This window comes from Excalfactoria chinensis, chromosome 10 (assembly GCF_039878825.1).
Source record: "Excalfactoria chinensis isolate bCotChi1 chromosome 10, bCotChi1.hap2, whole genome shotgun sequence".
In the NCBI taxonomy this organism is placed as follows: Eukaryota; Metazoa; Chordata; class Aves; order Galliformes; family Phasianidae; genus Excalfactoria; species Excalfactoria chinensis.
The window spans coordinates 12,498,799-12,517,794 of NC_092834.1; the positions used below are offsets into that span (position 1 = coordinate 12,498,799).

The 18,996-nt window shown below is 35.7% G+C and overlaps 1 protein-coding gene across 5 annotated transcripts in view; it reads left to right on the top strand.

Moving 5' to 3' along the window:
• CGNL1 (cingulin like 1) overlaps positions 1–18,996 on the top strand; it is a 49,974-nt gene that overhangs the window by 2,655 nt on the left and 28,323 nt on the right. For all 5 annotated transcript variants that reach the window (XM_072345355.1, XM_072345359.1, XM_072345358.1 and 2 more), the window contains exons 2-8: positions 9,137–10,735; positions 11,257–11,351; positions 12,347–12,440; positions 13,504–13,605; positions 14,055–14,203; positions 14,737–14,872; positions 15,694–15,906. In XM_072345355.1, the coding sequence (XP_072201456.1) occupies positions 9,155–10,735; positions 11,257–11,351; positions 12,347–12,440; positions 13,504–13,605; positions 14,055–14,203; positions 14,737–14,872; positions 15,694–15,906 (2,370 nt within the window). In that variant the 5' untranslated portion in view covers positions 9,137–9,154. The remainder of the gene's footprint in view (positions 1–9,136; positions 10,736–11,256; positions 11,352–12,346; positions 12,441–13,503; positions 13,606–14,054; positions 14,204–14,736; positions 14,873–15,693; positions 15,907–18,996) is intronic.

Below are 18,996 nucleotides of genomic sequence, written 5' to 3' on the forward strand. Positions count from 1 at the left end.
CAAACCTCATTGCATGCAGTCTGGTAAGTCTGGACTGCACTGGGCAGATTCCTATATAAAAATACCAACCTTAAGGATTTGGAGGTCTAATAATTCTGCAGATGTGAGAAATTACCCCAGTGTAGTCCATCATTGTTTCATTGTCAGCCTGGTGTTTTACCATTTCTGCTTTTTTTGCATACATCATCTTAGTGGTATTATGTCATTATCTCACCTTTTTACTATGTTGAAAACATGAAAATGTGTCTGTTAGTATCAAGCACCTGAACCCAATTGTACAAAATGGCGTTCAGCCTCATGTAGTGTCTACCTGTCTAAATGGAGGGAGGATATCATAGTTCATAGGTGTTTTTGTAAGTCTTTAATGCTGTGTGGGTAGTGTGAGCTTGAGATAAATTACTACTTCTGTTGTTTCAGACCTTCCTTACCAAAAGGATGGAGAATTCTTCCTGTGGAAGGATGTTTAATTGCCAGTCTGTTGCATGAGGCAAGGCGCTGTTTGTGTTCATGGAGTATTGTTTCAGGCAGGTTCATTTGGAAACATTAACACATTTCACAGATCTGACTTGGATTCTTGGAGTGAGTTAAATCTAAATAGTAGTATGTTTCAGGATGTGTGTGAGTGTAACAATTTAATGCTTAAACCTGAGAAATTAACGTGTTAGGAATGTGTGTACTGAAGATCTAGTGAAGTGGTAGTCATGGAGTCACCACTGTTTGGGATTAGAGCTCAGGGTATTGCTGTGACCCTGTACCATCTCTGCCAACAGAGCTGGCAGCCTTCTTGAAGGAGTTCATCCAAGTGTAGCCTTAAAACCTCCTGCTTTAGGAGAAATGGAATGGAGGATGAAATCCATAGCTGAACATTTTAAATACCTAGTGTAATTTTTTTGTGTTTGCTTTTAATTTTTTTTGTTATTGTTTTTTTTTGCTAATGTGAACTCTGTTTTCAAAATTAATTTGATCCATCTCCTGTATTTCCAGGACCCGTTAGCTAAATTGATGGTAATAATGAATATTCTCTAATAACTTTGTCATATTCTGCTTAGTTTTGTTGAAAACAGAGAGAAATAGAGGTGAAGAGGTGTTTTGGAATGCACTTTCTTAAACAAACAAAAACCAACCGATCAAAAAAACACCACCAAAAAGTGCCAGCAAGGTTAGTAAGACTGGAGGATGCCTAAGGTATGTCTAAAACAGCCCCTTTTTGTGAGGGTCCCCATGCTCTGTCATGCAGGCATGCTAGGAGTCATTTCCATCCCAATGGCTGCATGACTCTCAGCTGTCTGAGTATGGTAAGAGTTTTACTCCAGGAATTTGCAGAACTTAATAACTCTTTAGTACTTACACCATTTTAATGTCGCTAACGTGTAAATGTGAGCAGGAGGCTTGTCGGCTAGTCTGTCTTTGCATGCGCATTCGTGTGCGTCTTTGTGCCTGTGGCATTTTTGTATGTGTGTACGTGTGCATACATAAACACAGTAATTCCGAGCAGTTGAAGTTTAATAGAAGAGAAAAATGTTCTGCACGTAATACCACTCAAAAGGGGGTAAAGACTTGTAATCTATTTTAACATAAAACATAAGGTAGAAGTGGGGAAATGTTTTCAGTGATGTGAATCAAGTTCAGAATATTTTGTTAGACCTTCAGAAGCTGTTATTGGGCGGGGGTATGGCTTCATGCAGTCATTTGCAGACCATTAGCTGTTACATCAACACAACAAATGTCTAGTATTTGCTCCCCTAATTGGTTCAGCAGCAGCCTTTATTTACAAGAACGGTTGGTATGTAAAGTTACATACAGTTCCTCAAACGCTTGAAGCCTCATAATGAAGCTCTCTCACTTCCCCCCAGCAATTAATGCTTTTCCCGTGTGAGGGCGAGAAGAGTGGTGACCTGTGGAAACTGGTTCAGCTGGAGCTCAGTGTACAAGCAGGGCCAGCACTGTGCAGCTCTGTCTGCTTAGGTTTCATAAGTCCTTCAAGTGATGCATTTGCTGGAGCGGTCCAGCCCTGTATCAAGCTGCTTTCCTCCGTGGAATTATTTAGTCTCTGTCCTCTGCTCAAGTATATATTCCTCTCAGACCGAGCCATGATATCATCTTGTTGTCTCGTGGCTGGGCTCAGAGCCCACAGCTCAGTCTGTGTATTGAAGTTCTAAAATCCATGGTAGTTTGCTGAAAGAGGCTGGTGTTTGAAGAATACAATGTAATTAAAACTGAGCATGACAGTAGAAAAATGGGAGCCATAACCACCGTGAATACTCATGAAGCCATGGCCTTATGTTGGCTGTGTAAAACTGACTCCTAAAGTCTCCTTTATGTGTAGTTTTTGCATTTAAATACCTGCAGGTATCTTTTTAGAGATTAACCTTTTTGTGCATGTCTTCATATAGGTTAGTTATACACCTCAGTCTCTGTATATAGCTCCTCATATTTAGGAATCAGCTACACACATGTAATGAAGGTTATGCTGGTTGCACCTGTGTGGGTCAGTGGTATTGCTGTAAGTATGGTTTGTATAGTCAAGGTTGTTTTGTGTGGAAATACTGAGAAGAAAGTCCAGTGATACATAATGCTAACGTACGTAAGCAAAAAACCGATTTTGAAATAGGGGAATATTTTTTGAATTTAGTATTATGAATAATACTGTATCCTTAAAGCACTAGCAAAACTAATGAAGGTTGCTCTAATTCTGATTGTGCTTTTCTTTTCTGACACGGGCTTTCTACAAGACACTGTAATTTTAACAAACTCGATCTTTTTGTCTGAGTAGAAAAATCAACAGGATACGCCCTCTTCTATTTAAACAGTAATGGTATCATTGGGATGTAATAAGATAATTTCCTTTGGAACAAAATACAAAGTTTCTAAGACTGACAATTGGAGGAAAAAGTAGTGAAACAACATAGAACCTCTTGTGGAGTGAGTATAATCACATCAGATGTTTGGATACAAACCAGCTATTGTATTTGAAATCACAGACTGTTTTTAGAATCTGCGAGTATCTTTGTGTTACTGAGTTGTTGTTTCTGTCAGTTCTTCAATAGATATGAAACCATAGAATTTGATCAACTAGAATAAACTGCATACAATAAAAATAGTCTTCTTTGTTATCCTTTTTTAATCTTCTTTTTTAATTTGTCATTAGAAAAAGTTGAGTGTGGTCGTATCACGTATATAATTAATTCTGAGATAAGTATTTACAAAGTTTTGTTGCTTGCTTGCTTTTGAGTTTATAAAAGTTAATTGCACTGCAGTGGTGTCGGATACTGGATGTGCAAACTGATAGCCCCGATAGGCTGGATTCAGTGCTTCTGGGGGGGGGGGGGGGAATTAAAAAAAAGAGCTTGTTCAGGTGTATGTTGTGCAGCTTCTGTGGGAGACAGACCAGTATTGTGGCATAAGTACATGTATGCCAGTACTTGTGCTTATGTAAAGCTTGTACCAACTATTATAAAGTGTAGTGTTCCACCTTCCAGAAGTGATTTTACTGAATACTGGAGTGTGTGTGACTGGGATAAGTTCATACAGAAGACATGAACTATTTCATATAGATGTTGTGTTCTATGTTTGTATTTTATTGTGTTTCAGTTTTTGATCAATTGCCTTTTGTTTAGGATTTGGGAGAGTCTGGAAAATTATTGTTTCATAAAGAAAAAGAACATGTAAATTAATGAAATGTCACTTATATTGCAGCAGTAATACAGCTTAGAATAATGTGGGAAGTATTGAGGCTTTTGGAGCAATTTTTTAAATCATTATAAAAAACGAAGACTTTCATTTCCACTGAGAAGGCCAGGTTACTAGATCACGTGATTTTTCTTCTGGGGATAAGTCCTGTGAAATAGTGACTTAATGGAATTCATATGTAGTAGATTAAGAAAATGGGATATGCGTTATTTCCTTTTCTTCAAGTAAACTTTGACAATTTATGAGACCTGAGGATCTGCCAAAATGTCTTGTTGTTGACTCACAGCCACTGAAGCAGATTTTCCTTTTGAAATAAATAAATAAATAGACAGACAAAACCTGTTAGTTGTCACACAGCTCTAGCTTTTAGCTAATCTGTTGCGCAGTTTCATGGAGCTAACAATATGTTTTAAACTCGAGACATTTAAGCTTCCTCTCACACAACATTTTTCAGCCAGAGGGAATATAAGCCAAGGAAGGGAGCAGTATTGTTAGGCCCAGCTTTTACTCTCACTGCTGTGAATAGTTCTTTCTATTCAGTCTTTCTCAAAGACAGCTCTTTTCCTGTCCCTGAAGGAGTGGCTGTTAACATTATATTTTACTAGTTGAACGCCTGAATAAAGTTGTTTAATATTTGGACAGAGCTGAAACTGAAATTGTCATCTCTGAAAGCAGCAAATATAAGACTTGACCACTGCTTTTCAGGAGAAATGTATGAAATATTAGTAATCCATGCTAGCCTAACCATGTTTGCTTTTGCTAAGAGCTATGGAAAAAAGCGTTACTTTAAATTCTTCCTCATGTAGGATATTTTGGCAGCATCCTTAGGCTGCTGTCTGAAATCTGAACAGAGAATGATACAAATAGAAGTAAAAGTGATTGATTCCAAAATTTTGAAATAGTCCATTGCTAAAATGTAATGCTGAACAGTTCCTACTGTTTGACTTGTCTGTGGTTCAGGGACTACTGTATTTGATCACAGCTTGATTTAAAAACCAAACAAAAACCCCACACCCATGTCCCATACCTACATGGATCCAGGTGTCGAGGCTGCAATAAACGGGAGTATTTTTTTTCCTCTAAGGTTGGAAAAGATGCCAAGTTTTCCAGAGATTGACAGTTTGTATCATAACTTTGTTTCACTTTAACCTACAGCTTTCACATTTCACTTTTCTACCTTCCACTCTCCTGCAAGCAGATCAGGTGAGCTCAGCTACCCCAGCTGTATTGGCTAAAGGGATCAGACTGCAGCACAGGCCTGTTTTCCTCTTGCAGAAAGCCTCAGACTGTAGGTAGCATTGACAGTGATTTAGTTTCCCCTAATGTTTTCAGGGCTTACTTATGACATTGTGTTCCACCAAGTGTAAAAACATTACAGTTTTGGTCTTTCCATGAATTATCCTATCTGCTTCCTTTTCTGTGTCCTCACAGTATATAAGTTTTCCTTCCTTTTCTCTCCCAAGTTATTTCCTGTTCTTTTTTTCATAGCACTGTGGTTTGTTAATGACCTGACACCCACTTTGTCTGCTATTGCTGGTGTTTTCTGAATAGTCAGCTGGAGAGCAAACTCAATGTTATGTAAAGTGGGAGGATGGTTCCTACAGTTGTTTTTCTATGTGTGTAAAAATCTGGACTAAGCATCCATTAACTGTTAAAAGAGTGGTATGGATAGAGCTACATAAATTTAAATTTTTCAGAAGTCATTCAGCAGCTTGGAGATTCTTCTTCATTAGTCCAAGAGCAAGAATTAGTTAAAAGACAAATAACTTGAGGACAAGAATGTTTACCTAAATCCACTCTTCCAGAAAGAAGATAGTGGTATGCCCTAATCTTCCTTTAATGAAAAATATTCAGCTAATTCAGTTTTAGGAGTATCAAGCTTATGATATTGGATATGAGAGATTTCTTGTATTTCTGTTCTCAAGAGAACCAGGGAAGAGTCCTAGAGAGCTGGGAAAAGTGGAAGGGTTGGATCCCATGTATTTTTACACATTCCTGCAGCAGATGTATGGAAGGGGAGAATACACATTTTGACACAGTATCCATGAGGGATCTGTGGCTTTCTGAGAAGGCCAGGGAATGGATCTGCTGGTGGGACCTAGAAATAGTGTGTACCCACGTGGCAGTCAGCATCTCTGTATTGTCTCCCAGGAGCTCTGACTATCCTGTGCACCCAGTTGCTTGCATGCTGGAAGCAGAAAGTGTGAGGTACTTTATTACAGATATGCTAGAGACATGCTTAGTAATGAGGGTGTAGGAGACAAGAAAATAAACTTCGTATATATGCAGAGCGTGGCATTTAGCAGGATTGGGAAGCCTCATTTTTTAGACAGATCTGTCTTGAAGATTTGGCTAAATAAGAATTGAACTGGATGAGTGGACATAATTTCATGGCTTAATGTTAGGAAGGCTGCGTAGCTGCTGGAGCAAGCAGCCATCTCTGGTACAGGAGGATGTTTCTCAAAGACACTCTTTTCTATTCATTTTGGCAGGAAGAGCTGTAGGGGTTCCAAATGACATAGGTTTTGTTTTGTAAGGTTGGTCTCAAGTAACACATGGTAGCTAGCATTAAAATAGGTGGTGCTAGCTGTGAAAGGATGTGTTTTGGGGGCATTTAAAAAAAAAACAACAAACAAACCCACAAGTTTTTGACCTGTTAAACCTTTTGTTCCACTTCCATGTTACTTAGCAAGGTATCGTATCACCACTGTAGAACAAACTGCTACAGAATAAAATGCAAAGTAATTGACTTTTCAGACATTAGAATCTCTCCTGTGTTATATTTTCTATTCTTGGCAAAAATAAATTGTTAAGAAAAAATCGACCATTTCTAGGTATTGGTATAATTACCAGTGACTATTGTGACAACTTGAGGCTGCTACTTAAAATGAGTGTTTAAAAGCCCCCAAGAAGGCTTATTTTAAAAAGCAAGGCCTGAACAGCTCTCAGTGCCACTGAGGGTTTTCTGTGGTTGATTTTTGTTGGTTCTCCCCCTTCCCACCCCCCCTTCCCTCAAAATGTTTCTAAATATTTCTGTCCCCTGAAAATGTACTTAAAACATAAATGAGCTGGGAATTTTGTGATCACCTTAAGCTGCTCCAAGGCCACGTTGCAGCCAGAATAGGTGATCCCATCATAGTGCCTTGCTTGCTGATCTGATAGAAAACTTTTCTGTTTTTTCCAGTTCAGTAAAGCTGATCTGGGTCGCTGTGTAACTGCATGCTTGTTGGCTTTGTTATGAAGAGAACGAGGGGGATTGTACAGCTGAGATAACAGAGTGCCAGAGCTGCTGCTCTTGGGGGTTGTGTTGTGGGCTGTGTTACTTTAAACCATTGGGTAAAATGCAGTGTTGAAGTGAAGCAGTTGTCAAGCCAATGTATTCTGAACAATTTTCAAGAGGCTATTTCATTGAAAATGATCCTTTTGCTTAAATTTCAAGTTAGTTTTCTGGGAAATACAGTGAATCCTCCCCCATTGTATGTGTAAACCTTGTATGGAGTAATCAGTGTCTGAAGCACTATTTCCTGGATCTTTAATTTTGTGTTCTTCTGAACTTGCTTCAGCTAAATATTTTTACTGAGCTTGTTGATCAGTAAATCCAGCTCTTTAAGTTAATGTTGTAACTGTAGATAACAGTGATTGTTTTTTCTTTTTATGTTTGCAAGTTTTAAGGTAAATTTTGTTGCTCAGTAAAATTTGATGTTAAGAACAGCAGATGAAGTTACCATTCAGAAGATAGAAATATACTAATATTGTTCTAAATTGCAGCTGAATTTTTCATGTATGAAAGACAGTGGTAATTACATGTCCTTGACTATTCTCTGTCATTTTAGTTAAGTATTTTCAAAGTAAAATAATTTGTTGAAGTAGCTGTTTATTATGTCCTGGTTAATTTGTACATGCTGTTGTGATATTTTATTCACAAAAAGGAGATAAGAACTGATCTTGTAAAATAACAATATAGCAGTGTTCTACTGAATTAAGCATTTATACTTAGTTTTTGTTTGTTTGTTTGTTTGTTTTTTAGTATTTCCCTAGTATTCTAATTATTTTGTATTCATTTTCAAAATCATTTGAGACTACACATAAAATTACTAACAGGGTTATGTTATTTAATTTTAAAGTGCTATTATGCTAGAAAACCTGAACTTAGAATTCTCTATTTAAAAAACAAACAAACACCACCAACAAAAATCCACCCCACCAAAGAATGCTTTCTTTTTTTTTTTAAATAACTACAAGAAGACAAGAAGCAGCTACACCAATAGGAAAAATGACTTCTTAAGTCCTGTTAAAATATCTAACCTCTTTTCATAAGCTTAAGAGTAAACAGACTGTTCTGTCATAACATTTGATAGCTTTGGCAGACTTAAAGAGGATTAAAACAAGACAGTTGTAGCTGTCAGTGCCCCCAGCTGTCATCTACTACCTCTATCTGATGTCAGAATTTCAGTAATTTGTATACTATACAAATAAATATATATATGCTACTTTCTTCAGATGAAGCAGTCCTACTGTTGAGGAAGAGGTGGAGTTGGTTTTTAGGGAGAAGAAATGGTTTTTGAAGGGAGAAAGAAGAATGGATTGGAAACTAGAATAACATTTAATATTCAACAAAAAATTTAAATTTGCTCTTAGGAAAAATTAATACAATTCTGCTTTTTATTTATTTGAGTATCTGGGGGAAATGGTTCACACAGATACTACAAGTGAAATGATTACAGAGGTTTTTCCTTGTTTCAGTTTCCCCTTAATTATTATTCATCTTCATTTAGTGATCTTGGGTTTGTTAAGGTTCACTGATTGCTCAACTCTCCGGCTTAGTTCAAAAGTTTATTTGCTTCTTTTAGAAGAATTTTTTTTTTTCTGCAAAATGAATAAAATAAAAATCACCATAGAATGACAAAACTAGAGAAAGCAGTGACATTTCCACTTCTGAAAACAAATGCTGAAAGCAAAGTCCGTATAAGCACAAGTTGAAGGCATAAGGATATTGACCTCTCTGGCCGTGCTGTAGTTACGTAATAGTCACAACCTAAAAATGCCTGGTGGTTTTGCTCTCCCAGGCTTATGTTTAAATGTTTGTATGGCTGATACTAACTGTTGGCTATAAAATTATCAGTGCTTTGCAAAGGATACAGTCTTGGTGAATATAGTAGAGATGCTCAAAATAAGAATTGCTTTGACTCAAAAGGTTGCACTAGGGTTGGTTATATGTGAACTCTAAATGGTTATTTCATAACAGTTGCATTCATAAAATAACATTGGATTTGACCTAGAATTGGTCAGCCGTGTGTTTGTTTCACAGTGTTACGTCCTTTGTGCTTTGTATAGCTTGTATACTGATTTCATTCAGTGTTGTTCTTCAGAGTTGCACTGGATGGATAATTAAAGTAATTAATGAAATAATATTTATTTATTTATTTATTTTTATTTTTTATTTCAGCTGTAATCTTCTGATATCATGGAGCCATATTTTGCTGGTTATAAGCAGCAGGACTATGAAGTTACTCTTGAACTTGCAAGTGAGGAGATTCAGAAAAACAGAAATGGGCAAAATTCTAAGACAGGATCTTATGGTGTCAGTATTAGAGTGCAAGGAATTGATGGACATCCTTACATAGTACTAAACAATACAGAAGGATGTTTGTCAGAAAATCCTCCTCCTTCTGGAAAAGAACATCAGGTCGTTTCTCAGACTACAAGCCAGTCAATCACAGACTCCAATACTGCTTTTAAATTAGAAGACAAAAACAGTGAACACACAGATTTTCCTGGAATGCATCACGTGCAACCCTGTATGTTTAAAAGCCTAAAGACAACCAATCCAGATGAAAATGAAAGTGGAATATCAGATTTTAAAGATAGAGCATTGAAATCCTCCAACTTGTTAAACTTTCAAAGACATCCTGAACTTTTACGGCCTTATGATCCTGAGAAAAATAACTTGAACTTGGAAATTTGCCAGTCTTCTGTGTGTAGTAAATCTACATCTTTTGCAAATGAAGATAAAACTGAAGTGAAGCCTTGGATTTCTTCTTCTAAAGTCATATCCTTACAGAAAACAAATGCGTATCTTGCAGAGTCAACCAAAGCAAATTCAAAAAAAATACATTTGAACCGGACAGTAGACATAGAAGACCAAAACAAGCAGGTGCTGGATTGTCCTGGTAGCATAATCAGCCCCAGTGAGGTGGGTGTTTCAGAATCATTTTCATCTACAGGAAAATCCCCATGTCTTAGTCCTGCTGCTTGTCCTGAAACAAGGAAGCCTAGACCAGATGTACTTCCCTTTCGCAGACAAGACTCATCTGGGCCAGTGTTGGACTCGCGAAGATCATCGTCTTCATCAGCTACTCCCACTTCTGCAAATTCATTATACAGGTTTTTACTTGATGATCAAGAGTATGCTATCTATGCAGATAACGTTAATCGACATGAAAACAGAAGATACATCCCATTTTTGCCTGGGACTGGTCGTGATATTGACACTGGTTCACTTCCAGGAGTAGATCAGCTAATTGAGAAGTTTGATAAGAAAGTTGAATCTCATAAAAGAGGTAGGCCAGGAAAAAGGAATAGAATTCATCCAGATGATCGTAAAAGGTCAAGAAGCGTTGACAGTGCCTTGTCATTAGAGCTTGATATGAATTCAGATTATTTGGGTGAAGTGAGTAAAAGCTTAGGTAAGTCAACTGAGCACTTGCTAAAACCATCTGAAGTTTGCTTCCAGAAGCAGTTATCCAGAGATCAGAAGCCACCTTCCAAAGAGATGAAAATTTCTGCTCGAAGTATTGGAAAGCTGCAGATGCCTGATAAAGACTCTCAGAACAGTCATTTCAGTTCTTTGCAGCATCTAAAACAAAACGGAGATAATACTGAGAGTTTCATGTTTAGGTCTTCTACACTTCCAGGACAGAAGAAGAGAGAGGAAGCTAGAACAGTAACTTCTACTCTGCTGTTGCCAAATAGAATCACAGTTCCACCTGATTCAGCAGCCAAAAAGATTTCTCTAAAAACGTTTTCATCCGTCCCTAATATACAGGTAATTTTGTATTTACTCTGTATTGTTTTTCCATGTAGCATACTACAGTTTTTATACTGCTAGGTTCATGTTTTTCTGTTATTCATTAGAACAAACTTAAATGATTTAATACTTCCAAATAAGATAGCAGAATTCTTCATAAATATTTTAAATACAAAAATTATTCCCATAGTTGAGGGCATAGAAAGCATGTTTTGAAAACAATCATATTCATGTCTGGCTGAAAGAAGACGGTAGAGACAAGGAGGATTACTGTAAATGATGTTGCGATGATTCATAAGAATAAATGCATGAAAACAGAATGCTGAAGTCTGTGCAGTTCTAAACAAAATGATGTTCTTTCTTCCGGTGCAGTGTAAGCTTCCTTCTTTCAGTAAGCCCAAACTCCAGTGAATGTTAGTGAAGCTGAGGTCCACAGAATGTAAAATTCTTCAGAATAGAATATAATGGATAACTTAAATTGTAAGGATTGTATGTACGACACTCTTAGGATGATACTTTTTGATATTTTATCCTTTCAGGCAACACCTGATCTCTTAAAAGGCCAGCAAGACGTTGCACATCAAACAAATGAAGAGACTGCTAAACAAATACTTTACAATTACCTTAAAGAAGGGTTAGTAAGCATAATTATCTTTTAGAGGGGAGGTTATGTTTTCTCAGTGTTTACTTTCAATTACATTTAAAGTATGAAGCTGTAAAATCAAAGCTGGTACTATATTAAATTACTCTTTTGTAGTGTTATATCTTTGCCATGTCCAGTAAGGCACTATACGATGTTGAAAAGCTAATCAGGACTTAATTAAGGTATTGTTCAGGATTTGATTAAATGTACTTGAAATTTGTGAATCAGAATTTTGTTTTTTTCTTTTAAATAGTTTTGGAGTTAAATTTAATGTGATATTACATTCCATGAAGAATTTAAATAGCACCTCATGGGAATTTAAGCTTACTGTTTGTTTGTTTTAAAAAAAAAACAAACAACCAAACAAAAAAACCCACAAAAAACCACATTATGTTTTAAGGTTTGACAGAATTTTTCTTGTTTCTGTGCACGGAATAAATTCTCCAACTGGTACTTCTTTTTACATTGCATTTTCTAATGCAATGTAAACTTATTAAACTTATTAAAAAGGGAGGAAGGAAAGATGAATAAATCAAGATATACATGATGCACCCATATTTCTTTGCATTTCTGAAGCTTTTCAGATCCAGTGTAGCTGATGTAGCTGTGGCAGCTGTTTAAGGGATATTTAATGGTGCAGTAGTCAGGACTTGAGAAACCTGTTAGTAATTACTTTTAATTTCAGTATATTGGTTGAGTAATTCTGAATACATTTCTTTCCACAGTTGTAGTCTTGTAGAGAAGAGCTGCAATTAAAGAGCTCAGTGATGATTTTTCAGAAAACAATTGGAATTGAAATTTTTCACAGCCTTCCTTCAGAGGATTTAATGAAATCATCGTTGAGATAATTTCTGACTTGTTCATAGTAGATTATTATTTTTTTTTAATAGCAATGATTTTTAATACTTTGGACACTTTTAAATTTGTTTTGATGCTAACAAAATAGTGCCTTTGATCATACTGTTGCTTTCTTCTCTGTATTTTAGAAGCACTGATAATGATGATGCAACAAAGAGGAAAGTCAACTTGGTTTTTGAGAAAATTCAGACTTTAAAGTCCAGAGCTGCTGGAAAAACACAGGTGAATTTGATTTTTTATTTTTTAACTGTTGTATTTCAGTGTTCAGCCAGTGCTTTAAAAGCTTGAATCCCCTCACTGACTTCAGTGGGAGCATTCTTGCTTGTATTTTTCCAGTGATACAGCTTAATGTTAATCATATGCTGAAATGCCTTACTGGATTTTTTTTTTAACAGTTAAAAAAGACTGTTAAAGTCTGCTGTGAGGACTGTGTCAGTGTTCGCTTATCAGATGAAAGAAATGCAAGCAGTAAATCTCGTGGACATCAGAAGTTCGTTGTACTGAAAAAAATGCTGGCTTTTACATAGATTTGAAAAATAATCTTGCAGCATCTTCTGGTTAAAATGATGCATATTGGTACCTAAGTGGAGATGGTATTTTGATACGCAATTCAGAGAAATAATTAATCTAGTGTTTTTTTTTTGTTTTTTTTTTAAGTCATATTACCTTAATGCCATCGACATTCTGCTTCTTAAAAAGTTTTTGTTTCTGAGGAGCGCTGTTTTTTCAGTCTTAAAGCAAAGTGAAGAAACGTCTGGTTGTTGCAAAGATAGCACAAGAAGGACTAAATGTTTACTTCTGGTGAATGTATTAACCTAGTCTATAATTAGTCAAAATGAAAATATAAAACATATTTTTAGAAGTCCCTGGAAAATGAACTTGAAAATCTGTCTTGACTTGTGTATGAATCGCTTTGATGTCTGTGTAATTGGAGGTATCTCAGTAAAATTTGTCCCAAAGTATTAGTGATTTAATTCAGATGTTGCCTAACTTGATGGTTTTTTTTTTTTTTGTTGGTTTTTTTTTTGTTTGTTTGTTGGTTCTTTTTTTTTGGTTTGTAATGTTTTCTGTACTATTGGCAGCATGCCTTCAGCGATTACTAAGAAGCTTTATGAAAATCAAAGCGCGGTTCCTTTGACAATATTAGTTTGTATGAAAAATCCCAGTTGATCTCAGGCAGTTGGTGTTACACTTTATTGGTATTGCTTGTAGTTTCACTTTAGAATCTTAAATTGTCAAAGAACATCTTGTCTTTGTGAGAAAAAGCATCTCTGTGTAATTGTAGGTTTCTGATACTTCGGCTGAAGTGAAAGCGTTGATGGAGCAAAAAACTGAACTTGAAAGGAAAGTGGAAGAGTTGCAGAAAAAACTGGATCTAGAAATCACGGTACTGTATTGTTTTGTTATAAAGCTTTTGAATCTTTCAAATATATCTTTCTAAGAAAGTGACAACTGATCAGCTGAATGTTGTATAGAAGGGAAGGCATCTTTTGTTCACTTTTCCAGCGTGTATTCTGTATCAGACTTAAATATTAAGAATGTTTTGTAAACTGTTGATGCTTACATAATCATTATAGTTTCATAGGGTTCATTGCATTTCATGCATTCTAAACTGTTGTGTATGGAAACCAGTATGTTTATGATAAAAGAACATTAACAATCCTCTGTGAGTGGCTGAAACGTGTGTAGATGTATCAGATAATTGAACTGTTCTGCTTCATATTATTTTTTGTCTGTCAAATATCAAAACTTTGAAATGATTGTTTTCATATAATAAAAAATGAGTATTCGTGCTTAGTCTATTATCTTGGTGAACTTTTGATGTACAAAACTTAGAATCAGCAAAATTGCAAAGAGGAGAGAGATGCTACACGAGCAAGCCTGCAAGATCTTCAGCTCCAACTTGATGAAAGTATAAGTGAAAAAGATGCCTTAAAAAAGAAGCTGGAAGAAAACGAGAAGGAACTCAGGCAAAACCTAGAGGAGTGAGTTGATTCTAGAAAACATATTCTTTGGATTTATAGCTCAGATTTCTTAGATTAAAAGTACCTGTGCCTTCTGAGTGTATTAATGGAATCAGACAGTGACATGTCTTATTGTAGGAAATGTTTCTACTGTTTAAAAATTGCATGTTTTCAGAATATCTTGAAGGAAAAGAAAGATTACTGATTTTTATATATCCTTTTACTGCTAGTTGTTTTTATTATTTTGTTGTCATAACACATGATTCAAATCTTTAAAATACAGGAATACTTGAGTGCTTTAGTCAAAAATATTGTTCCAAGTTTAGAATACAATTTACCTTTCCACTTAATTATCTATTTAAAAGTACTCTCACTTTTTTTTTCTCTGATGTTTCATTTTTCTGCCTCATGTCCTGTTCCCTTGTGTGGAACATGGGAGTAAATAAGTGTATTTTTTATTTTTATTTATTTATTTTTTAACTACATGAAAGAACAAATTAGTATTTTTACAATTAAAAGAAAAAAAAATTCCCCTCTGATTTTTTTCTGATGAGGCTTTTTCAAGTGAAGATGGAGCAGGAAAAGCACCAGACTGAGATCAGAGACCTTCAAGACCAGCTCTCTGAGATGCATGATGAACTGGATAATGCAAAACATACTGATGAACGGGAAAAAGAGGTTCTGATTGAGGTTAGTTGTAAAGTAATAGAAAGGGGATAAAGAAGTTGAAATAATTGTGTAAAAAGTTGAAACCAAGAAATAGGAGAAGAAAAACATGCCTTAGTTTATCTGTGTAACATTCAATTCTGTTGACTGTTAAGAAACTGAAGTAGGAAGATTGTGCCTTACCTGATAGTCAGCTGGAAGTTTCAGCAGAGTATCAGAGCAGAATTGAAAACTGTCCACAGAAGATTCACTGACCACATACTTCTTTCCCAGCAGTTTGGCAAGGGGAAGTTATTTCTAGGGAAAACACTGGGGGAGGGAGTAAAAGGGTGTGGAGGCATAGCTTTGGTAGGAAAGCAGCACCTCTGGAAGTTAAAATGTTTTAAATTATGGAAGAACTTTGTTCTTTCCAGAAGAAAAGTCAGCAAGGTTTTATCATTGCTTTCACTTATCTTGCAGTGTAGAAAACAAAGATCTTTGTTTTTATCTACCTCTTTGAAAGTGAAGGTAGGACTAAGGGAGTTGTTAAAATGCAGCCTTATTTTGACTCCTACTTTATTTGCATCCTTTGTAACATGTAATGCTGTCAAAATCTTTTTGTGGTTCTGTAGCATCAGATATATTTATCCCTTGCATAAAACATCAGTTACAGTTCTTATCATTCTAATCCATTCTAGTAATTTTGGTTTTCAGTAGATTTTAGTAAAAGCTGCAAACAGCTTGTGAGAAACAAAATTGGCCTTGGGGAGTTTATTCTTAATTGTCCTCTCTGAAACGCAAACAGAGCAGGCATTGGAGCCATCTGTGTCACAGTTGTATTTAGTTTTGGTTTTAATGTTCTTTAGGAGCTAATGCAAATGAAGCAGGATCTGCAAGAAATATTAATAGCAAAAGATCAACAAGAAGAAATTTTGAGAAAGAGGGAGCGGGAGCTTACAGCTTTAAAAGGAGCACTAAAAGAAGAGGTGTCTAGCCATGACATGGAGATGGATAAACTCAAAGAGCAACATGATAAAGAAATGCTAAATCTACAACAGAGCTTGGAGAAAGCAACTGAGGTGAGATATGTGATTATTATTAATCTTCACAGGGCATAATGTATCACTATATGCTTTCAGATCCTAATTGTTTTAAACAAAATAAATAGATAAGGGTGTGCGCTAGGAGATTTCATAGCTTCCGATACTGAGCTTTATTTCATACTTCTGCAATGTTCTGATTCTTTGTTGCAGCTAAAGTTTTGAACCTTTTCCTCAGTTTTTGACAACATGACTACATTTTTTCTTGGTTGCAAACTGTGAGAGACAACAGGTGAGGTAGTACAGAGGACTTTTTTCTTGCTTTTCTTGAGTAGAATGGCATCACTGAAATCTTGAGCATATTCTGAAGAGCGGCAGTGTGCCTTGTTCAGATGATAGTTTGGTTATTTTAGCAGTTCTCCACAGTTTGTTACATCCTTCTATCAACTTCTTGTGTTATATTCTATTCCCTAGTTACATTGTCCCACCTTGCTTGTTGAATTACTTATTAGTGTATTTTGGTTACGTTTATTGGGCTAATCTTGTTTGTGACCAAAAGTGCAAGGAAGGCAGCAGAGAGTGGGAAATAAGAATGGAGGAGTTCTCTTCCAACATCAGCCAGGCAGTCTTCCCGAGGAGTAAAAAGGGAACAGTTTCCAGGTGCTTATTTTGTGTTGTTTATCAAAATATGTTCTTTGTGAGGTTATCATGACAGGGACAGTAGCTGGGAGTTTACTGAACTGTTTTCTGACAGGGAACAGTTCTTGTGAAATTTAGAATATTATTTTTGCAGTGACAATGACAATGCTTAGAAATGTTCATGCTACTTAGTATCTTCCTCACACTTCAGTAGTGTTAAGTGAGTTGCAGTTAATCCTCCTAGTCATGACTGTAAACATGATGTAGAATGGAACTGGAATTAAGCTTGAAAGAAGTCTACAAAGCTTTGTGTGCTTTATGAGCAAAGTAGGATCTCAGGTGGAAGATGTTGGATAGATATTGCATTCAGATAAATTCATATGAAGAGTATACTTTTAAAGGACTGTTTTTAGATATGCAGTTTTCTTCAACAGTTAAAGAAATTTATTTGCGCTGGTTGCTCTTTACAGCCTAGAACTTCTGCTTGAGATTGTTTGAGTGTTTAAATATCTCGTTTCTCATTGTTTATTTAATTATGAAGATATTTGACTCATCTAAGCTGCTTGAACCAAATTCATTCTTTTCCTTTGAAAGAAAACTAGAACATTTAAATTAACATTTTTTCTTTTACAGTAATTGTAGTGACAGCTTAACCTCAATGAACCGTCTCTCAAAGTTACTGCATGGTAATTTACTGTATTTCAATTATGGAACTGTAATTGTGACTGACAAGAAATGAAAGAGGAGTCTGTTTCGCATAACAATAAGATAGTCTGGGAAATGGCTCTATGACTGGTTTGTTGTGACTTACTTAGTTATAAATAGCTTTTTTTTTTTTTTTTTTTAATTTGCACAGTATAGTCTATCTAAGATGTTCAAAAGTTTAACTCATTCATGTTGCTCTAAGAGCTAGTTTTGCTCTTATTCTACTCAAGTGATGTTTCTTGTTGTTTTAGAGAAGCTTTTATAATGTTTAACTGGAAGATTTTAATATCCTTAGTGATCTTAGTAATCTAGGGCTATGCCTGTGCCCACTGCTTGAGATTATTTGTTTGTGTTTGATAAATTACCTATTGGGAAAATAAAACAGGTCTCTACAAGGAGTTAGATCAGTGATTTGCTTTGATCTTATAGAAGATGTTAATCTCTGGTTTTATTATCGATCTGGGATACCTGAGACTGTGTGTGTGAAAATCATGGTTTATATAACTGAAGCTGTTTGGTTATTTTTTTGTTTTTTAAGTACTTTCTGCATTACTACAAGATGGAAAGATGTTTACTGCTTGGTGAGATGCAAGAAGTTCTCATCAAACATAAGTGGAAAGGGACACTTAATGAGGAAAAGTAGTATGTAAATGATGTAAGAGATTCTCATAAAGAAAATAATTACAGTGATGTTTCACAGATGGGAGTAAATTGAAATATATATATGTATCAGGTTGTTAAATCTTATGCTACTTCTTTTTACTCATATCAGTACACTGAATAGAGTTTTGTGTTAGGCCCCAAAGGAAGTATTTGCTGGTAGAAAGGAAATCATTTTTGTGCCAGTGTTAAATCAACAGAATTTTCCAGCTACTACAGGTATGCACAGCACAGTTAGTCTGTGTTGTTGAAGCCCTACGTGGATCTGTTTTAAATCATATTATAAACACAGACTAGGAGAATAAAAAGGGAGGATATTTGTTATGTGCTGTACTGTCTCATACACGCTGGTATGGTGGTAATTTTGTTTGTTTGCTTTTTGATAAAGATTGTTACATAAAACCACAGATCCTGAGCTCTCTATTTGCTTGAATTTACCTGGGTAAATCATTTTTGTGTTACATCTTTCAGTTGTGATGTTGGAGTCACTGTGACTGTTCTTAACATTGTTGCTTGTTTATTAAGGCTGAGATCAGACTACTTCCATTTAGTAAAAGTTTTTCACCTCTGTAACATACTTCTGTAGGATAACATACATTTTTGCTTCGGTAAGAAATTAAAAAAATAATGCCTTTCTAATTAATGAGTGATGACTTTATCATTGCAAGTGCTAGAGAAGAAATCAGTATGAGTCCTCTCCTGATTTTAAATATAAATTTATATTGTTTAATCTTAAACTCCAACACAACGGGCCAGAATTGTACTATATAACCACAAGTACTCTGCCACTAGATGAAGGGCCACTGTTTCAGTAAAATTTGGAAATAAACTGTGGAAAATAATACAAGAGGTAGAAAGTTGCAGCAAACCTGCAACCAGTTCAAGCTCCCCTGACACTGAACCAGCTCAGGGAAGCATAGCTGCAAACTACACAGCAGTGCTGAATTTGAAATGCAGGATGCACAAATGATGCATTAAATGAAAGATAAAATAGAAAGAGGTAGTTGTCTCATTACAACAGGATTTACCTAAGCCTGACCTTGACTGATTTATTCAGGGTTTGTTATACTTCTGACTTCATCCACAAAGTAATAGAACAGATGCTCAAACAGCACTAGGAGTTTA